The sequence below is a fragment of the Staurois parvus genome, unplaced genomic scaffold, assembly GCF_062004578.1.
Source record: "Staurois parvus isolate SC_StPar_1 unplaced genomic scaffold, SC_StPar_1.0 ptg000018l, whole genome shotgun sequence".
NCBI classification, from domain to species: domain Eukaryota; kingdom Metazoa; phylum Chordata; class Amphibia; order Anura; family Ranidae; genus Staurois; species Staurois parvus.
Window position 1 is genome coordinate 16,818,201 of NW_028317814.1, and position 17,648 is coordinate 16,835,848.

General features: G+C 44.9%; 1 protein-coding gene across 1 annotated transcript in view; it reads left to right on the plus strand.

Moving 5' to 3' along the window:
• The first annotated feature begins 16,032 nt into the window (after positions 1–16,032).
• The window catches only part of LOC149473143 (heparan sulfate glucosamine 3-O-sulfotransferase 2-like), a 96,965-nt gene continuing 95,349 nt past the window's right edge, over positions 16,033–17,648 (plus strand). Inside the window, exon 1 of the mRNA XM_089682752.1 lies at positions 16,033–17,484. Coding sequence (XP_089538878.1) covers positions 16,970–17,484 — 515 coding nt within the window. The 5' untranslated portion in view covers positions 16,033–16,969. The remainder of the gene's footprint in view (positions 17,485–17,648) is intronic.

Here is a 17,648-nt window from a genome sequence, read left to right on the forward strand (position 1 = left end):
GTCATGCAACGCTGCACCTAAATGAAATTTATGCCCTTTTTTCCCCATAAATAGAGCTTTCTTTTGGTGGTATTTGATCGCCTCTGCGGTTTTTATTTTTTGTTCTATAAACAAAAAAAACCAACAATTTTGAAAAAAAACCCAATGTTTTTGACTTTTTGCTCTAAAACATATCTAATAAAAAAAATTTAAAAAATCAAATTTCATCATAAATTTTGGCCAAATGTATTCTGCGACATGTCTTTGCTAAATAAAAAATCCAATATGTGTAAATTAATTGGTTTACGTGAAATTCATAGCGTCTACAAATGGTGGTATATATACTGGAAAAAAAAATTTCTATACTAGTAATGGTGGTGATCAGTGACTTATAGCGGGACTGCGGAGGGCATTCTGAGACTGGGGGGGGGGGGGGACTAACTGGCACTGACATCCCAATGACACTAATACAGTGATCAGTGCAAACAAAAAGCATTGACACTGTACTAATGGCACTGTGCAGGAAGGGGTTAACATCTGGGCGATGAAAGGGATAACTGTATGCTGGGTGTGTTTTACTATGTAAACATGTTGCTTTGCATACAAAGCAGCATGCTGGTGCTGACAGGGGAGAGATCTGTATTGTTTACATACAGACCTCTCCCCTGTCAGTGTTTCTCGGCGATCACCAGATGCCAGTGGGGAATCTCTACTAAATCCTTTTGTGATACACATAAATCCCCAAAAAAAACTCCAACCATTAATATACTCAATGTAAATTCAACTAAATAGTGTTTACATAATGTTTACATAAATCCACACTCAATTCCTCAATTCTGTCTTAAAAAAGTAAAATAGACCCAAAGAAATATCAAAATTATATATATAAATTATATATAAAAATTATATATAAAAATTGTGTTCAATAAACCCAAAGTGTCCAAGTTCCAAAAAAAAAAAAAATTTTTTTTTTTTCTTTCAATCCAGTAAAGCAGAAATTGGTTCTAAGACTCCATGATCACCTCAAAGAAAAAAGAGAAAAAAGAAAATTCATAGTGTATTACCCTTTAAAATATATATATATACACTTCACTCTGTGCACAATACAAAAACACACCCAAACTTATTTTGTGAAAATTAAATCCAATATATATCACAATCCAAATAAATAAGTGAATAAAAATAAATTAAATAAAACCAAAATCGTGAAAAAAACGTGATCACTCCAATCACAAGTGAATAGTGATACTAGGTACTAGTACCCTCTAAACTCCAGCCAAAAGTGATGCTAGGTACTATTACCCTCTTGCAGTATTTTCAAGCATGAGCAGACATAGGAAATCCGTATCTCTCAATCCTTCATTTTCATAGATATTCCTCCCAAATATAAAACAGGGATATCCAGCTTCACATATTCCTCTTTCAAGTTTCAGGTTGAAAAACACATGTTTCCAACCAACAAAATGGCCGCGGCGACACTCAATGACAATGAAGGATTGAGAGATACGGATTTCCTATGTCTGCTCATGCTTGAAAATACTGCAAGAGGGTAATAGTACCTAGCATCACTTTTGGCTGGAGTTTAGAGGGTACTAGTACCTAGTATCACTATTCACTTGTGATTGGAGTGATCACGTTTTTTTCACGATTTTGGTTTTATTTAATTTATTTTTATTCACTTATTTATTTGGATTGTGATATATATTGGATTTAATTTTCACAAAATAAGTTTGGGTGTGTTTTTGTATTGTGCACAGAGTGAAGTGTATATATATATATTTTAAAGGGTAATACACTATGAATTTTCTTTTTTCTATTTTTTCTTTGAGGTGATCATGGAGTCTTAGAACCAATTTCTGCTTTACTGGATTGAAAGAAAAAAAAAAAAATTTTTTTTTTTTTTGGAACTTGGACACTTTGGGTTTATTGAACACAATTTCTATATATAATTTTTATATATAATTTATATATATAATTTTGATATTTCTTTGGGTCTATTTTACTTTTTTAAGACAGAATTGAGTGTGGATTTATGTAAACATTATGTAAACATTATTTAGTTGAATTTACATTGAGTATATTAATGGTTGGAGTTTTTTTGGGGGGATTTATGTGTATCACAAAAGGATTTAGTAGATTGTATACTTTCTAGGGAGAAAGTTGTGATTTTGTGAGAAGGGTTATAATATAGGAGCTTATTGATTGAGTGGGGAATCTCTGGTCGGGACCTGGTGATCGACAGCTGTAGCCACACGCGCGTGCACCCCCTACTTGGAACTGCAAACTCACATATATATATATATATATATATGTGATTTTGCGCAGCCCTGCCGCCCTGTAGCAGTAGTTCTGCTATAGGGCAGCAGGGAAGCGGTTAATCAGAGAAGCAGCCAAGAGGCCCATGGTAACTCTGGAGGAGCTGAAGAGATCCACAGCTCAGGTGGGAAAATCTATCCACATGACAACTATTAGTCGTGCCCCCCCCCACAAATCTGGCCTTTATGGAAGAGTGGCAAGAAGAAAGCCATGGCTGAAAGAAAGCCAAAAGAAGTCCCGTTGCAGTTTGCGAGAAGCCATGTGGGGGACACAGCAAACATGACAAAATGTGGAAAATTTTAAGGGGTATGAATACTTTTTCAAGGCACTGTACATTTACTGCTTGTTTGCAATAGGTGGGCTAAGCCTTTAACCACTTCCCGTCCGGCCCATGTACATAAACGGCCTGACGGGAGAGCTGCCGAAGCGGTGGCCGTTTATAAATGGCCCCCGCATTCACTGCCTGTGCGCGCTTCCTGGGAGCTCGCGGCACCGCGATCCAGTGCCCGCTCTGTCTGGAGGACACCGATCGCTGTACAGGACCTCTGTGTGAGGTCCCAATTCATGTGATCACTGATTGGCCATGTTTTGTTTTTTTTTAAATTGCGAAGCAATGTAAGCTGGCATCTAGTGGCTGTTTTTGGTCACTACAATGTTTTTACTTGTGATTTGGTATCTCTTTTTTTCTTCCTCTCCTGTTTAGTGCTAGTCAATTCAGTCCAAGCTAGACCCTCCCTGTTTCGTCCATGTTCCCATTGGCTCTTGCTGCTGTCAATTAAGTGTGGTGAAGAGGATGTGGGGGGCATGGCTAAGTCCCGCTGTGTGTGTCTATCCAGCATGGCTTCATAGACACACAGCGTTTGTTCCCACACAAAGAAGAGGAGGAGCCAGGATCACTCCTCCACAGCGTTTGTCCCCATAGCGAACAGTTTGCTATGGGGACAGAAAAAAGAAGAGGAGGAGCCAGGATAACTCCTCCACAGCGTTTGTCCCCATAGCGAACAGCTTGCTGTGGGGACAAACAAAGAAAAGGAGGAGCCAGGATACCCAGCGGGGGACCCAAAAATAGAAGGATCAGGGCTATTCTGGGCAATGCCACTGCAGAAAGCAGATGAGTATAACATGTTTTTTTTTAAATTGCAAAGCAATGTAAGCTGGCATCTAGTGGCTGTTTTTGGTCACTACAACTTGTTTACTTTGTGATTTGGTATCTCTTTCTTCCTTCCTCTCCTGTTTAGTGCTAGTTAATTCAGTCCAAGTTAGACCCTCCCTGTTTCGTCCATGTTCCAATTGGCTCTTGCTGCTGTCAATTAAGTGTGGTGAAGAGGATATGGGGGGCAGGGCTAAGTCACGCTGTGTGTGTCTATCCAGCATGGCTCCGTAGACACCCAGCGTTTGTTCCCACACAAAGAAGAGGAGGAGCCAGGATCACTCCTCCACAGCATTTGTCCCCATAGCGAACAGCTTGCTATGGGGACACGCAAAGAAGAGGAGAAGGAGCCAAGATCGCCGGTGGAGGACCCAATAAGAGGAGGATTGGGGCTATTCTGGGCAATACCACTGCAGAGAGCAGGTGAGCATAACATGTTTTTTATGTTAAAAATCTCAAAGCAATGTAAGCTGGCATCTAATGGCTGTTTTTGGTCACTACAACTTGTTTACTTTGTGATTTGGTATCTTTTTCTTTCTCTCCTGTTTAGTGCTAGTTAATTCAGTCCAAGCTAGACCCTCCCTGTTTTGTCCATGTTTCCATTGGCTCTTGCTGCTGTCAATTAAGTGCAGTGAAGAGAAAGTGGGGGGCGGGGCTCCTTGTTTCATCCATGTTCCCTCAGTTTGTGATTGTCTTCACAGAGGCAAAGGCTGAGAAAGGCCATTCTCTTTTGCACTGAAAAAAAAAACTGGAAAACGTTCTATGTACTGTACTTATCTAAAGTAAAATTGCATTGCATTCACCTTCTAAGTCTTTTTTGAAGAGTTAAGCTGCCGGTGGATGGTGCTGAGTCAACAAGTGACTATACCGTCCAGACAGATTGGGTATGACATGTATGTCAATGCATAAAGCAGCAATTGAAACAGATTTGCATTGTAGTGAACCTGTTGCTTTGCTTGGGCAAGATGAAACCCCTTTCCCTTTAAAATGTTTAGCTGCTTTATCTGAGCCATGTTAATTAATTTGATTGGTTACTCTGGGATACTGCGCTCTGCTCCTAGCCTGCGCTCCCTGAGCTTCATTAATAAATAAGTCTATAATAAGTTACTGTGTAAAGGGTATAGCTGAGCCATGGCCCCTCGGCTTGCCATTTCCTCTCCAGCCTTTCATTTGCATATTGACTGGAAATACTGCAAAAAGATTAATTTTCCTTTAGACAAGCCATGGTAGCGGCGGAGAGGTTTTGATTTTTATTTTTCTTCTCTCTGTGACGAGTGTCTCTATTAATGGCCCACGTAATACGAATTTCCTCGGCAAGGGTCTCTCGCAGGTATGACCAGTACTCTGCCGAGAGACCCTGGCTGGAACAAAAAAATAAAGGGTTTGACAGCAGATTAAACAGAGCTTCCTCCACCTCTGCCCTTGTACTGGCCTGTGTGCTCATTAGCATTGCAGGCTGGATGGGCTCTGCGGAGAACGTCTGTCTGAAGTGCATGCTTTGCCTATATCGCCTTCATAAACAACGAGATTTGAGGGCAGCAAAATTTCTCAGGTTGCGTAGTAATCACCAGACTTCAGAAAGGATACTGTCATGGCAAAAACACCAAGAGAAGGAACATTTAGCCTTGATCCATCATGATTGTTCGATTTAGGGTCATACGAACATTCTGTGTATATGTCCAGGGATGTACTAGATTTAGGGGTCTATTGACCCCTTCCCACCCAGCATCCCTTGAACCACTTGACCTCCGGAAAGGTTTTACCGTCTTCATGACCAAACCAATTTTTGCTTACTTTAACTGGTAATTGCGCGGTCGTGCAACACTGTACCCAAATTAAATTTATATCCTTTTTTCACACAAATAGAGCTTTCTTTTGGTGGTATTTGATCATTGGGTTTCTTTATTTTTTACGATATAAATGAAAAAAGACCAGAAGTTAAAAAAAAAATAATATTTTCTACTTTTTGTTATAAAACATATCCAATAAAATCACATTTCTCTATAAACTTAGGCCAAAATGTATTCTACATGTCTTTGGTAAAAAAAAAATACTAATAAGTGTATAATAATTGTTTTATGTGAAAGTTATAGTGTCTGCAAACTATGGAATGTTGGAATTTATGAAGCTATAGACGCTATACTAGTATTGGTGGGCAGCACAGTGGCTAAATGGTTAGCACTTCCGCCTGGCAGTACTAGGGTTGTTGGTTCGAATCCCAACCATGGCACCACCTGCCTGGAGTTTGCATGTTCTCCCTGTGCCTGCATGGGTTTCCTCCAGGTACTCCAGTTTCCTCCCACACTCCAAAAGACATGCTGGTAGGTTAATTGGATCCTGTCTAAATTGACCCTAGTATGTGTATGTATGAATGTGAGTTAGGGACCATAGATTGTACGCCCCTTGAAGGTTAGGGACTGATGTGAATGTACAATATATATGTAAAGCACTGCATAAAGTGACAGCGCTATATACTGTAAGTACCTGAAACAAATAAATAAATATTGGTGGTGATCAGCAACTTATAGTGTGACTGTGAGAGAAGGAACATTTAGCATGGATCCATCATGATTGTTCGATTTAGGGTCATAGGTACAGTCTGTATATATGTCCAGGGATGTACTAGATTTAGGGGTCTATTAACCCCTTCCAACCCAGCATCCTTTGAACCACTTGACCTCCGGAAAGGTTTTACCCCCTTCATGACCAAGGCAATTTTTGCTCACTGTGGTACTTTAACTGGTAATTGCGCAGTCATGCAACACTGTACCAAAATTAAATTTATATCCTTTTTTTCACACAAATAGGGTTTTCTTTTGGTAGTATTTGATCACTGAGTTTCTTTATTTTTTACTATATAAATGAAAAAAGACCAGAAATTTAGAAAAAAACATTTTCTACTTTTTGTTATAAAACATATCCAATAAAATAAAATTTCTTTATAAACTTAGGTCAAAATGTATTCTGCTACATGTCCTTAGTAAAAAAAAAACCACAATAAATGTGTATTAATTGCTTGTGTGAAAGTTATAGTGTGTACAAACTATGGTATAGATACTGCAATTTTTTAAGCTATAGGCGCTATACTAGTAATGGCGGAGATCAGCAACTTTTAGTGTGACTGTGATAGTGTGGCGTACAATTTGGCACTAACTGACACTGGCTGGGAAGGACACTAACTAACTGACACTGACATCGCTAATGACACTAGTACAGTGATCAGTGATAATACTGTACACTGTACTAATGACACTGGCTGGGAAGGGGTTAACATCAAGGGGAAATCAACAGGTTAACTGTGTGTCTAGCAAGTGCAATGTATGTAATGTGTGCTGCTTTTACTCACAGATCTGGCTGCTTTTTCTCCCTGAACTGCAGAGCAGACACAGAGCTGCTCACTCTCCTCAATGGCTCAATGGGCGGTCGGAAGAAAATGGACCGTCTGTCGGTTTTCATCTGACTCGATCCGAAGGGCGGAAGGGGAATTGGATCTCCATCTGTCCCTTTTTGGCGGATCGGATGTTGGTGGGTGTAAATGGACACATGTCCATTCATGGGCGGACTGACAACTCATGGGGCCCCCGGGCAATAGGGGATCATGGGGCCCCTGTGTCCTTGCCCACACTCAAACCACACCCAAAAAAGCCTATGAAAGGTACCAGGGACATCTCATGGGGCCCCCTACTGACCCCGGGCCCTCGGGCAGTGCCCAAGTTCCCCAATGGTCAGTCCGCCCCTGTGTCCATTTATACCCACTGCTCCATAGAGGAGAATGGAGGTTCCGATCGGGTCCACTTGAAAAACCGACAGGCAGACCTGATTGGAATGTCTGTATGAAAGAACCCTTAGCTATCTGTAAAGGAGGCATTTTTCTCAATGGCCACCATACTAAAGTAAAGGTCTTTTCATACGGGTGTTTGGTTTTTTTCATCAGTTCAGTCACATTTTTTTCCAAGAAAAAACGGATCAGTTCACATCAGTTATTCTTCAGTTCACATCAGTTATTCATCAGTTTACATCAGTTTTTCATAAATTCACATCAGTTTTTTTATCAGTTTACATCGGTTTTTCATCAATTCACATCAGCTTTTCATCAGTTTACATCAGTTTTCATCAGTTTACATCTGTTTCTTTACCAATGCAAAAATGGACCGTATGTCCATTTACATCCATTTTTTTGTCAGTTCCATTTTTTTTTACAGAATAAAAACAGGGTTTTTTTCCTTTAAAAAAAATAGATGTTAACGGATGCGGATATTAAGGATGTAAACAGATGATCATCAGTTTATGGACAGATGGAAAACAGACATACGGAACACCCATGTGAAAGGGGCCTAACATGAGCTGTGGATAGAGTCATTATTGGTAGGGTGAAAAAAGATGATAAAGGCTGGTTTAAACTTACAGACAAACAGCAAAATATACAGTGCAAAGCATATATGTAAAGTGTTATACCTGTAAATGATTTGTCATTCTGTAGACCAGCAACACCTGCTGCCAGTTTATCTTATGCTATCACAGGCTTACCTATATGAGCGTGATCACATCACAGACATATGGCTACAGCAGAAATGATGAAGGGGGGGGGGTGCTTGGAATGGATCTAAGCAGCTTACCTAAAAAAGTAGGCATAGTTTTATATATTTTATGAATAATTCCCTGTGGAGGCCCACCATGCTTGATCCTGCTTAGTCCACATTCATGGCACATCCGCACTCCACACAAGAGGATGTTAGCCTAATATCCTCATTTGCATAGGCTGCCATTTGCCCCACAGTGCAGCAAGATTTGATAACTCTTTTGAATAGCAGAGCGAATGCCAGCAAATTAATCCCCATACCTGGACACAACCTTTATTTATTTATTTGTTTGTTTGTTTGTTTTTAATAAATTCGGCTTTAGGTCTTCAGTTCTAGCTATTACCTCTTGTTTAATCAAAGAAAGAAGGCAAGAAAAACAGATGGAGGGAGAGGGAGAAAGAGAGAGAGAGAAAGAGGGAGGGAGGGAGATAGAAGGAGAGGTGAGACAAGAGAAGAGGAAGACAGGGCTTGGGTAAAGCAGGGAGCAGGGAGAGCTAGAAAGGAGAGAAGAAAGAAAGAGGAGACAAACATGCGGAGAGAGGAAAGAAAATAAATATGAGGGAGAATAGGAAGGGAAAGATAAAGTGAATGAAAGAAAGAAAGAAAGAAAGAAAAAAGAAAGAAAGAAAGAAAGAAAGAAAGAAAGAAAGAAAGAAAGAAAGAAAGAAGGATGAGTGAAAAGGAGGATGAGTGAAAAGGAGGGAGGTAGAGATAGTACAATTTAGGAATTGTAGGAAGGAAAGAAAAAGAGAGAAAGAAAGAGAAAAAGAAATAGAAAAAGAAAGATAAGTGAAAAGAAAAAGGAGGGAGGTAGAGATAGAGAGAGTAAAATTTAGAGAAAGTGCAGCTTTAGGAAAAACAGAGTGAGTGAAAAAAAGAGAGGGAGGAGGAGAGAGAGAAGGAGAGGTGAGACAAGAGAAGGAGAGGAAAACAGGGCTGGGGTAAAGCAGGGAGCAGGGAGAGCTAGAAAGGAGAGAAGAGAAGAAAGAAAGAGGAGACAAACATGATGAGAGAGGAAAGAAAATAAATACGAGGGAGAATAGGAATGGAAAGATAAAGTGAATAGTGGAAGGAGAGAAAGAAAGAGAGAGAGAGAGAAAAAGAAAGAAAGAAAGAAAGAAAGAAAGAAAGAAAGAAAGAAAGAAAGAAAGAAAGAAAGAAAGAAAGAAAGAAAGAAAGAAAGAAAGAAAGAAAAAGAAAGAGAGAGAAAAATGAGTGAAAAGGAGGGAGGTAGAGATAGAGATAGTACAATTTAGAGAAAGTGCAGCTTTAGGAAAAAAAAGAGTGAGTGAAAATAGAGAGGAAAGAAGAGAGAAGGAGAGGTGAGACAAGAAAAGGAGAGGAAGACAGGGCTGGGATAAAGCAGGGAGCAGGTAGAGCTAGAAAGGAGAGAAGAGAAGAAAGAAACAGGAGACAAACATGATGAGAGAGGAAAGAAAACAGAGAGAATAGGAAGGGAAAGATAAAGTGAATAGTGGGAGGAGAGCAAGAAAGAAAGAAAGAGAGAAAAAAGAAAGAAAGAGAGAAGAAAGAAAGAGAAAAAAAGAAAGAAAGAGAAAAAGAAATAGAAACAGAAAGATGAGTGAAAAGAAAAAGGAGGGAGGTAGAGAAAGAGAGGGTAAACGTTAGAGAAAGTGCAGCTTTAGGAAAAAAATAGTGAGTGAAAAAAAAGAGAGGAAAGGGGGGAGATACAATAGGAAGACTAAGGAATAAAAAGGAAAAAGTAAGTGAATCGAGAGAGGGGGATAGAGATAGAGAAACTGAGAGGGTGTGAAGCAATAGGAAAAAAATAAAGAGGGCAAAGCAATTAAAAAATAAAGAGAGGGAGGAAATGTACAATAGGAAGAAAAATTAATAAAGAGGACAACATTAGTGAAAATAATAGCAATAGGAAGAAAAGTAATGAGGGCAGAGCCAGTGAAAGAAAGAGAGAGAGAGAGAGAGAGAGAGAGAGAGAGAGAGAGAGAGAGAGAGAGAGAGTATAGAGAAATAGCAAGTAAAATAAAGGAGACAGTGTAAGTGAAAGAGACAGCAAGAGAGAGAGGGAATAGTGTGTCTGTATGTGTCTGTGTGTGTGTGTGTGTGTGGGGGGGGGGGTATAGGGGGAAGTCAAAGTGATTGAAGAAATAGAGGTGGGGAGAGAGAAAAAGAAAGAGAAAGCAATAAGAAGAAAAATAAATAAAGAGGGGGGAGTGAGTAGAAATAAAGAGTGCTGAGAGAATGAGAGAGAATGGGAAAAGCAATAGTAAGAAAAATAATACTGAAAGAGTGGAGAAGATAGAGACAGAAGGGCAGAGATACTGTATGAATGATAAGGAGAGCAAAGGGAATGTAGAGAGGAAATTGTGTAAAGCAGAGAGAGAGTTGAGGGGAGGGAGAAGAATAAATAGAGGGGTTTTAATAAAGAAAAGAGAAAGATATGGAGAGACAGAAAATAGATAAACAGGGAGATGGAAAAGAAAAGAGACAGATACTGTAGGAGGGAGAAGAGTGAAGAGGAGGACAGGCAATGAGATGAAGAAGAAGCAGGGAGTTATTTAGCACAAATATCCATTTAGGGCTCTATGACAGGGGCTTGTACCCACCTTGTATAGTGGTACTGAATGGCACACAGAGGATGAACACAGGAAAAGTCTCTTACATAAGTAGACAAGTCATCAGGTTTGCAGGGTGATTAGGAATGGCAGGTCTCCAGGTAATAAATACCCAGCAGTCAGTGAGGTCTCTAGGATTACAATGCTGAATGCCTAGGAGGCACAAATCTGGGGTCAGCTGTGTGTGATGTGCCAGACAAGGGGCAGATTTTGGGGTTAGCTGTGTGTGATGTGCCATGCAGGGGGCAGACCTAGGGGTCAGGTCTGTGTCATGTGCCAGGGAGGTGACAAATCTGAGGTCATTTCTGTGTGATGTGCCAGTCAGATTACAGACCTTGGGACAGCTCTGCCTAACATGCCTGGCAGGACATAGATCTGGAGTGAAACTTGTGTGATGTGCCAGGCAGGTGACATACCTTGTGTCGGCTCTGTGGTATGCCAGGCAGGATAGGATCTGAGGTCAGCTCTGTGAGATATGGCAGGCAGGCAACTTACAGTCATGGCCGAAATTGTTGGCACCCTTGATATTTCTCCAGGAAATCATGTATTTCTCACGAAACGTATTGCATTAACACATGTTTTGCTATACACATGTTTATTCCCTTTGTGTGTATTGGGACAAAACAAAAAAAGGGAGGAAAGAAAGCAAATTCGACATAATGTCACACAAACCTCCAAAAATGGGCTGGACAAAAGTATTGGCACCCTTTCACAACTGCGGATAAATAAGAATGTTACAAGCATGTGATGCTCCTGTAAACTCACCTGGGGCAAGTAACAGGTGTGGGCAATATAGAAATCACACCTGAAAGCAGATAAAAAGGAGAGACGTTCACTTAACCTTTGCATTGTGTGTCTGTCTGTGCCACACTAAGCATGGACAACAGAAAGAGGAGACGAGAACTGTCTGAGGACCTGAGAACCAAAATTGTGGCAAAATATCAACAATCTCAAGGTTACAAGTCCATCTCCAGAGAACTAGATTTGCCTTTGTCCACAGTGCGCAACATTATCAAGAAGTTTGCAACCCATGGCACTGTAGCTAATCTCCCTGGTCGTGGACGGATGAGGAAAATTGATGAAAGATTGCAACGCAGAATAGTCCAGATGGTGGATAAGCAGCCCCAAACATGTTCCAAAGACATTCAAGCTGTCCTGCAGGCTCAGGGAGCATCAGTGTCAGCGCGAACTATCCGTCGACATTTAAATGAAATGAAACGCTATGGCAGGAGACCCAGGAGGACCCCACTGCTGACACAGAGACATAAAAAAGCAAGACTACAGTTTGCCAAAATGTACTTGAGTAAGCCAAAAGCCTTCTGGGAAAACGTCTTGTGGACAGATGAGACCAAGATAGAGCTTTTCGGTAAAGCACATCATTCTACTGTTTACCGAAAACGGAATGAGGCCTACAAAGAACAAAACACAGTACCTACGGTAAAATATGGTGGAGGTTCAATGATGTTTTGGGGTTGTTTTGCTGCCTCTGGCACTGGGTGCCTTGACTGTGTGCAAGGCATCATGAAATCTGAGGATTACCAAAGGATTTTGGGTCGCACTGTAGGGCCCAGTGTCAGAAAGCTGGGTTTGCGTCCAAGATCCTGGGTCTTCCAGCAGGACAATGACCCCAAACATACGTCAAAAAGCACTCAGAAATGGATGGCAAAGAAGCGCTGGAGAGTTCTGAAGTGGCCAGCAATGAGCCCAGATCTAAATCCCATTGAACACCTGTGGAGAGATCTTAAAATTGCTGTTGGGAAAAGGTGTCCTTCCAATAAGAGAGACCTGGAGCTGTTTGCAAAGGAAGAGTGGTCCAAAATTCCGGGTGAGAGGTGTCAGAAGCTTATTGATGGTTATAGGAAGCGACTGATTTCAGTTATGTTTTCCAAAGGGTGTGCAACCAAATATTAAGTTAAGGGTGCCAATACTTTTGTCCAGCCCATTTTTGGGGTTTTGTGTGACATTATGTCATATTTGCTTTTCTGCCTCTGTTTTATATTTGTTCCAATACATACAAAGGGAATAAACATGTGTATAGCAAAACATGTGTTAATGCAATACCTTTTTTGTGTGAAATACTTGATTTTCAGGAAAAATATCAAGGGTGCCAACAATTTCGGCCATGACTGTATATGGGGACATCTACAGAATTTGATAGACAGGTGACACATTTGGGCCCCCTTTAGTGTACCAAACAGGGACAGATCCAGGTCCCCCTTGTGATATGACAGGCAGGTGACAGATCTTGGGTCCCCTCTGTGATGTGACAGGCAGGTGACAGATATGGGGTCCCCTCTCTGATGTGACAGGCTGGTGACAGATCTGGGGTCACCTCTGTGATGTGACAGGCAGGTGACAGATCTGGGGTCCCCTCTGTGATATGACAGGCAGGTGACAGATCTGGGGTCCCCTCTGTGATATGACAGGCAGGTGACAGAGCTGGGGTCCCCTCTGTGATATGACAGGCAGGTGACAGATCTGGGGTCCCCTCTGTGATATGCCAGGCAGGTGACAGATCTGGGGTCCCCTCTGTGCTATGACAGGCAGGTGACAGATCTGGGGTCCCCTCTGTGATATGACAGACAGAGCTGGGGTCCCCTCTGTGATATGACAGGCAGGTGACAGATCTGGGGTCCCCTCTGTGATATGCCAGGCAGGTGACAGATCTGGGGTCCCCTCTGTGACACACATATCAGCATAGGTTGTGGGGTCTCTCACTCTGTGATGTAACCAGCAGGGCACAGATCCGGGTCTGCTGTGTGTGATATGCCAGGCAGGTGACAGATCTGGGGTTACCCTTGAGTGATATGTTGGGTCTGGACATCCGCTCTGCATGACATGCTAGGCAGGGAACAGATCTGGGGTCCCCTCTGTGATGTGACAGGCGGGTGACAGATATGGGGTCCCCTCTCTGATGTGATAGGAAGGTGACAGATCTGGGGTCCCCTCTGTGATGTGACAGGCAGGTGACAGATCTGGGGTCCCCTCTGTGATGTGACAGGCAGGTGACAGATCTGGGGTCCCCACTGTAATGTGACAGGCAGGTGACAGATCTGGGGTCACCTCTCTGATGTGACAAGCAGGTGACAGATCTGGGGTCCCCTCTGTGATGTGACAAGCAGGTGACAGATCTGGGGTCCCCTCTGTGACACACATATCAGCATAGGTTGTGGGGTCTCTCCCTCTGTGATGTGACCAGCAGGGCACAGATCCGGGTCTGCTGTATGTGATATGCCAGGCAGGTGACAGATCTGGGGTCCCCTCTGTGATGTGACAGGCAGGTGACAGATCTGGGGTCCCCTCTGTGATGTGACAGGCTGGTGACAGATCTGGGGTCACCTCTCTGATGTGACAAGCAGGTGACAGATCTGGGGTCCCCTCTGTGATGTGACAAGCAGGTGACAGATCTGGGGTCCCCTCTGTGACACACATATCAGCACAGGTTGTGGGGTCTCTCCCTCTGTGATGTGACCAGCAGGGCACAGATCCGGGTCTGCTGTGTGTGATATGCCAGGCAGGTGACAGATCTGGGGTAACCCTTGTTGAGTGACATGTCAGGTCTGGGTGATAGATCTGGACATCCGTTCTGCATGACATGCTAGGCAGGGAACAGATCTGAGTTGCGCTCTGTGATGTGCCAGGCAGTTAGTTGTTTGCGATTTACCAGGCAGGAGTTCGTGTGGGAAGGGACAGATCTGGGTCAGCCATAGTGTGATGTATCAGGAAGTGATCCTTTGGATCCTCTCTTTGATTTGCTTACCAGGTAGGTGACAGAGCAGGGGAGAGATCTGAGGTCAGTTCTGTGGTTTACCAGGCAGGGAAATCTGGGTGCGCTGTGTGTAATAAATCAGGCAGGGGATAGATCTGGTGTCCGCTCTGTGATGTGCCGGGCGGGGGACAGATCTGTTGTCCGCTCTGTGATGTGCCGGGCAGGGGATAGATCTGGTGTCCGCTCTGTGATGTGCCGGGCGGGGGACAGATCTGGTGTCCGCTTTGTGATGTGCCGGGCAGGGGATAGATCTGGTGTCCGCTCTGTGATGTGCCGGGCAGGGGATAGATCTGGTGTCCGCTCTGTGATGTGCCAGGCTTTGTGGAAATTCCAGGCAGGTGATCTGGGGTCCCCTATATGTACTAGACAGGTAACAGATCTGGGGTCCGCTATATGTACTAGACAGGTGACAGATCTGGGGTCCCTTATATGTACTAGACAGGTGACAGATCTGGGGTCCCCTATATGATGTACTAGACAGGTGACAGATCTGGGGTCCCCTATATGATGTACTAGACAGGTGACAGATCTGGGGTCCCCTATATGATGTACTAGACAGGTGACAGATCTGGGGTCCCTTATATGTACTAGACAGGTGACAGATCTGGGGTCCCCTATATGATGTACTAGACAGGTAACAGATCTGGGGTCCCCTATATGTACTAGACAGGTGACAGATATGGGGTCCCCTATATGTACTAGACAGGTGACAGATCTGGGGTCCCTTATATGTACTAGACAGGTGACAGATCTGGGGTCCCCTATATGATGTACTAGACAGGTGACAGATCTGGGGTCCCCTATATGTACTAGACAGGTGACAGATCTGGGGTCCCCTATATGATGTACTAGACAGGTGACAGATCTGGGGTCCCCTATATGATGTACTAGACAGGTGACAGATCTGGGGTCCCCTATATGATGTACTAGACAGGTGACAGATCTGGGGTCCCCTATATGTACTAGACAGGTGACAGATCTGGGGTCCCCTATATGATGTACTAGACAGGTGACAGATCTGGGGTCCCCTATATGATGTACTAGACAGGTGACAGATCTGGGGTCCCCTATATGATGTACTAGACAGGTGACAGATCTGGGGTCCCCTATATGAACTAGACAGGTGACAGATCTGGGATCTATCAGGTGACAGATTGGTTGTCCCCAATGTGAAATACCAGTCAGAGACATTTCTGAGGTCTGCCCTGTGATATACCAGGCTGGACACAGGTTCAGGGTCCGCTCTGTGAGATACATCAGGCAGGACAAAGGTCTGGGGTCCGCAGGGTACAGATCTGGGGTGCGCTCTGTGTTGTGCCAGGCAGGGTACTGATCTGGGGTGCGCTCTGTGATATGCCAGGCAAGGTACAGATCTGGGGTGCGCTCTGTGACGTGCCAGGCAGGGTACAGACCTGGGGTGCGCTATTTGACGTGCCAGGCAGGGTACGGATCTGGGGTGCGCTCTGTGATGTGCCAGGCAGGGTACAGATCTGGGGTGGGCTCTGTGATGTGCCAGTCAGGGGAAAGATCTGGGGTGCGCTCTGTGATGTGCCAGGCAGGGTACAGATCTGGGGTGGGCTCTGTGATGTGCCAGGCAGGGTACAGATCTGGGGTGGGCTCTGTGATGTGCCAGTCAGGGGAAACATCTGGGGTGCGCTCTGTGATGTGCCAGGCAGGGTACAGATGGGGGGCGCTCTGTGAGGTGCCAGGAAGGGCACAGGTCGGGGTGCGCTCTGTGATGTACCAGGCAGGGTACAGATTTGGAGTCCGATCCATGTGATATACCAGGCGGGGTACACATCTGGATACTCTCTGTGATGTGCTAGGCAGGGTACATATTTGGGGTGCTCTGTATGCGAATAGGTGTTCTGTATATTTGGGGTGCTCCGTGTACGGATACACAGGCGGGTACACATGTGGGGTGCTCAGTGTACGGATACACAGGCGGGTACACATGTGGGGTGCTCAGTGTACGGATACACCAGGCGGGGCGCACATGTGGGGTGCTCCGTGTACGGATACACAGGCGGGTGCACATGTGGGGTGCTCAGTGTACGGATACACAGGCGGGTACACATGTGGGGTGCTCAGTGTACGGATACACCAGGCGGGTGCACATGTGGGGTGCTCCGTGTACGGATACACAGGCGGGTGCACATGTGGGGTGCTCCGTGTACGGATACACAGGCGGGTGCACATGTGGGGTGCTCCGTGTACGGATACACAGGCGGGGCGCACATGTGGGGTGCTCAGTGTACGGATACACAGGCGGGTACACATGTGGGGTGCTCAGTGTACGGATACACAGGCGGGTACACATGTGGGGTGCTCAGTGTACGGATGCACCAGGCGGGTGCACATGTGGGGTTTGTCCCGTCGGTGTGAGGGCAGGGCGCCCAGCTCGGTGTGTGTGCCCGGAGGTGGGGGGATCCGGTGAGCCCTCCCTCCCTCCTCCAGCAGCTGATCACAGACGGAGGGGGTGTGCCAGCCACCAGTGCCGGGCTCTGCTTGCAGCTTCCCCGGGACAGTCACACATGCAGGAGCCCGGAGGGGCCACGATGTGGCCCCTGTGCATGGAGTCATGGCACCCCGAGTGAGCCCCCGAAGGGCCAGGAGATACCTCTTCCTATGCACCCTCTGCCTGTCCTGCACCCTCCTCTGCTACAACCTGCTCCTCCGGGGACACTCCAGCATGCACAGCCGGGGCTACCAGCATCTCAGCTGCCCACCTTCCCCTCCGATCCTGGGGGGCAAGAAACTCCTGCAGAAGATGCCCCTCTGCCAACCCTCCGGACCTACCTCCCCCACCACCGACCTACCGTACACCGACTGGACTGGCAGGAACCACACGGAACCCTCCCAGATAACCGGCACCCCTCCAAAACCCAGCCAGCACCATCCTCACCCCCCTGCCAACAGCACCACTGCCCTGCGCTACGGGCACAAGAGGCTCCCCCAGGCCATCATCGTGGGGGTTAAAAAAGGTGGCACCAGGGCAGTGCTGGAATTTATTCGGGTGCACCCAGAGGTGAGAGCCATGGGCACTGAACCCCACTTCTTCGACAGGAACTACGAGAGGGGACTGGACTGGTACAGGTAAGGGGCACTGCCACTCATACCCATCCATACCACCCATACCTACCCATCCATACCACCCATACCCATCCATACCACCCATACCTACCCATACCCATCCATACCACCCATACCCATCCATACCACCCATACCTACCCATCCATACCACCCATACCTACCCATA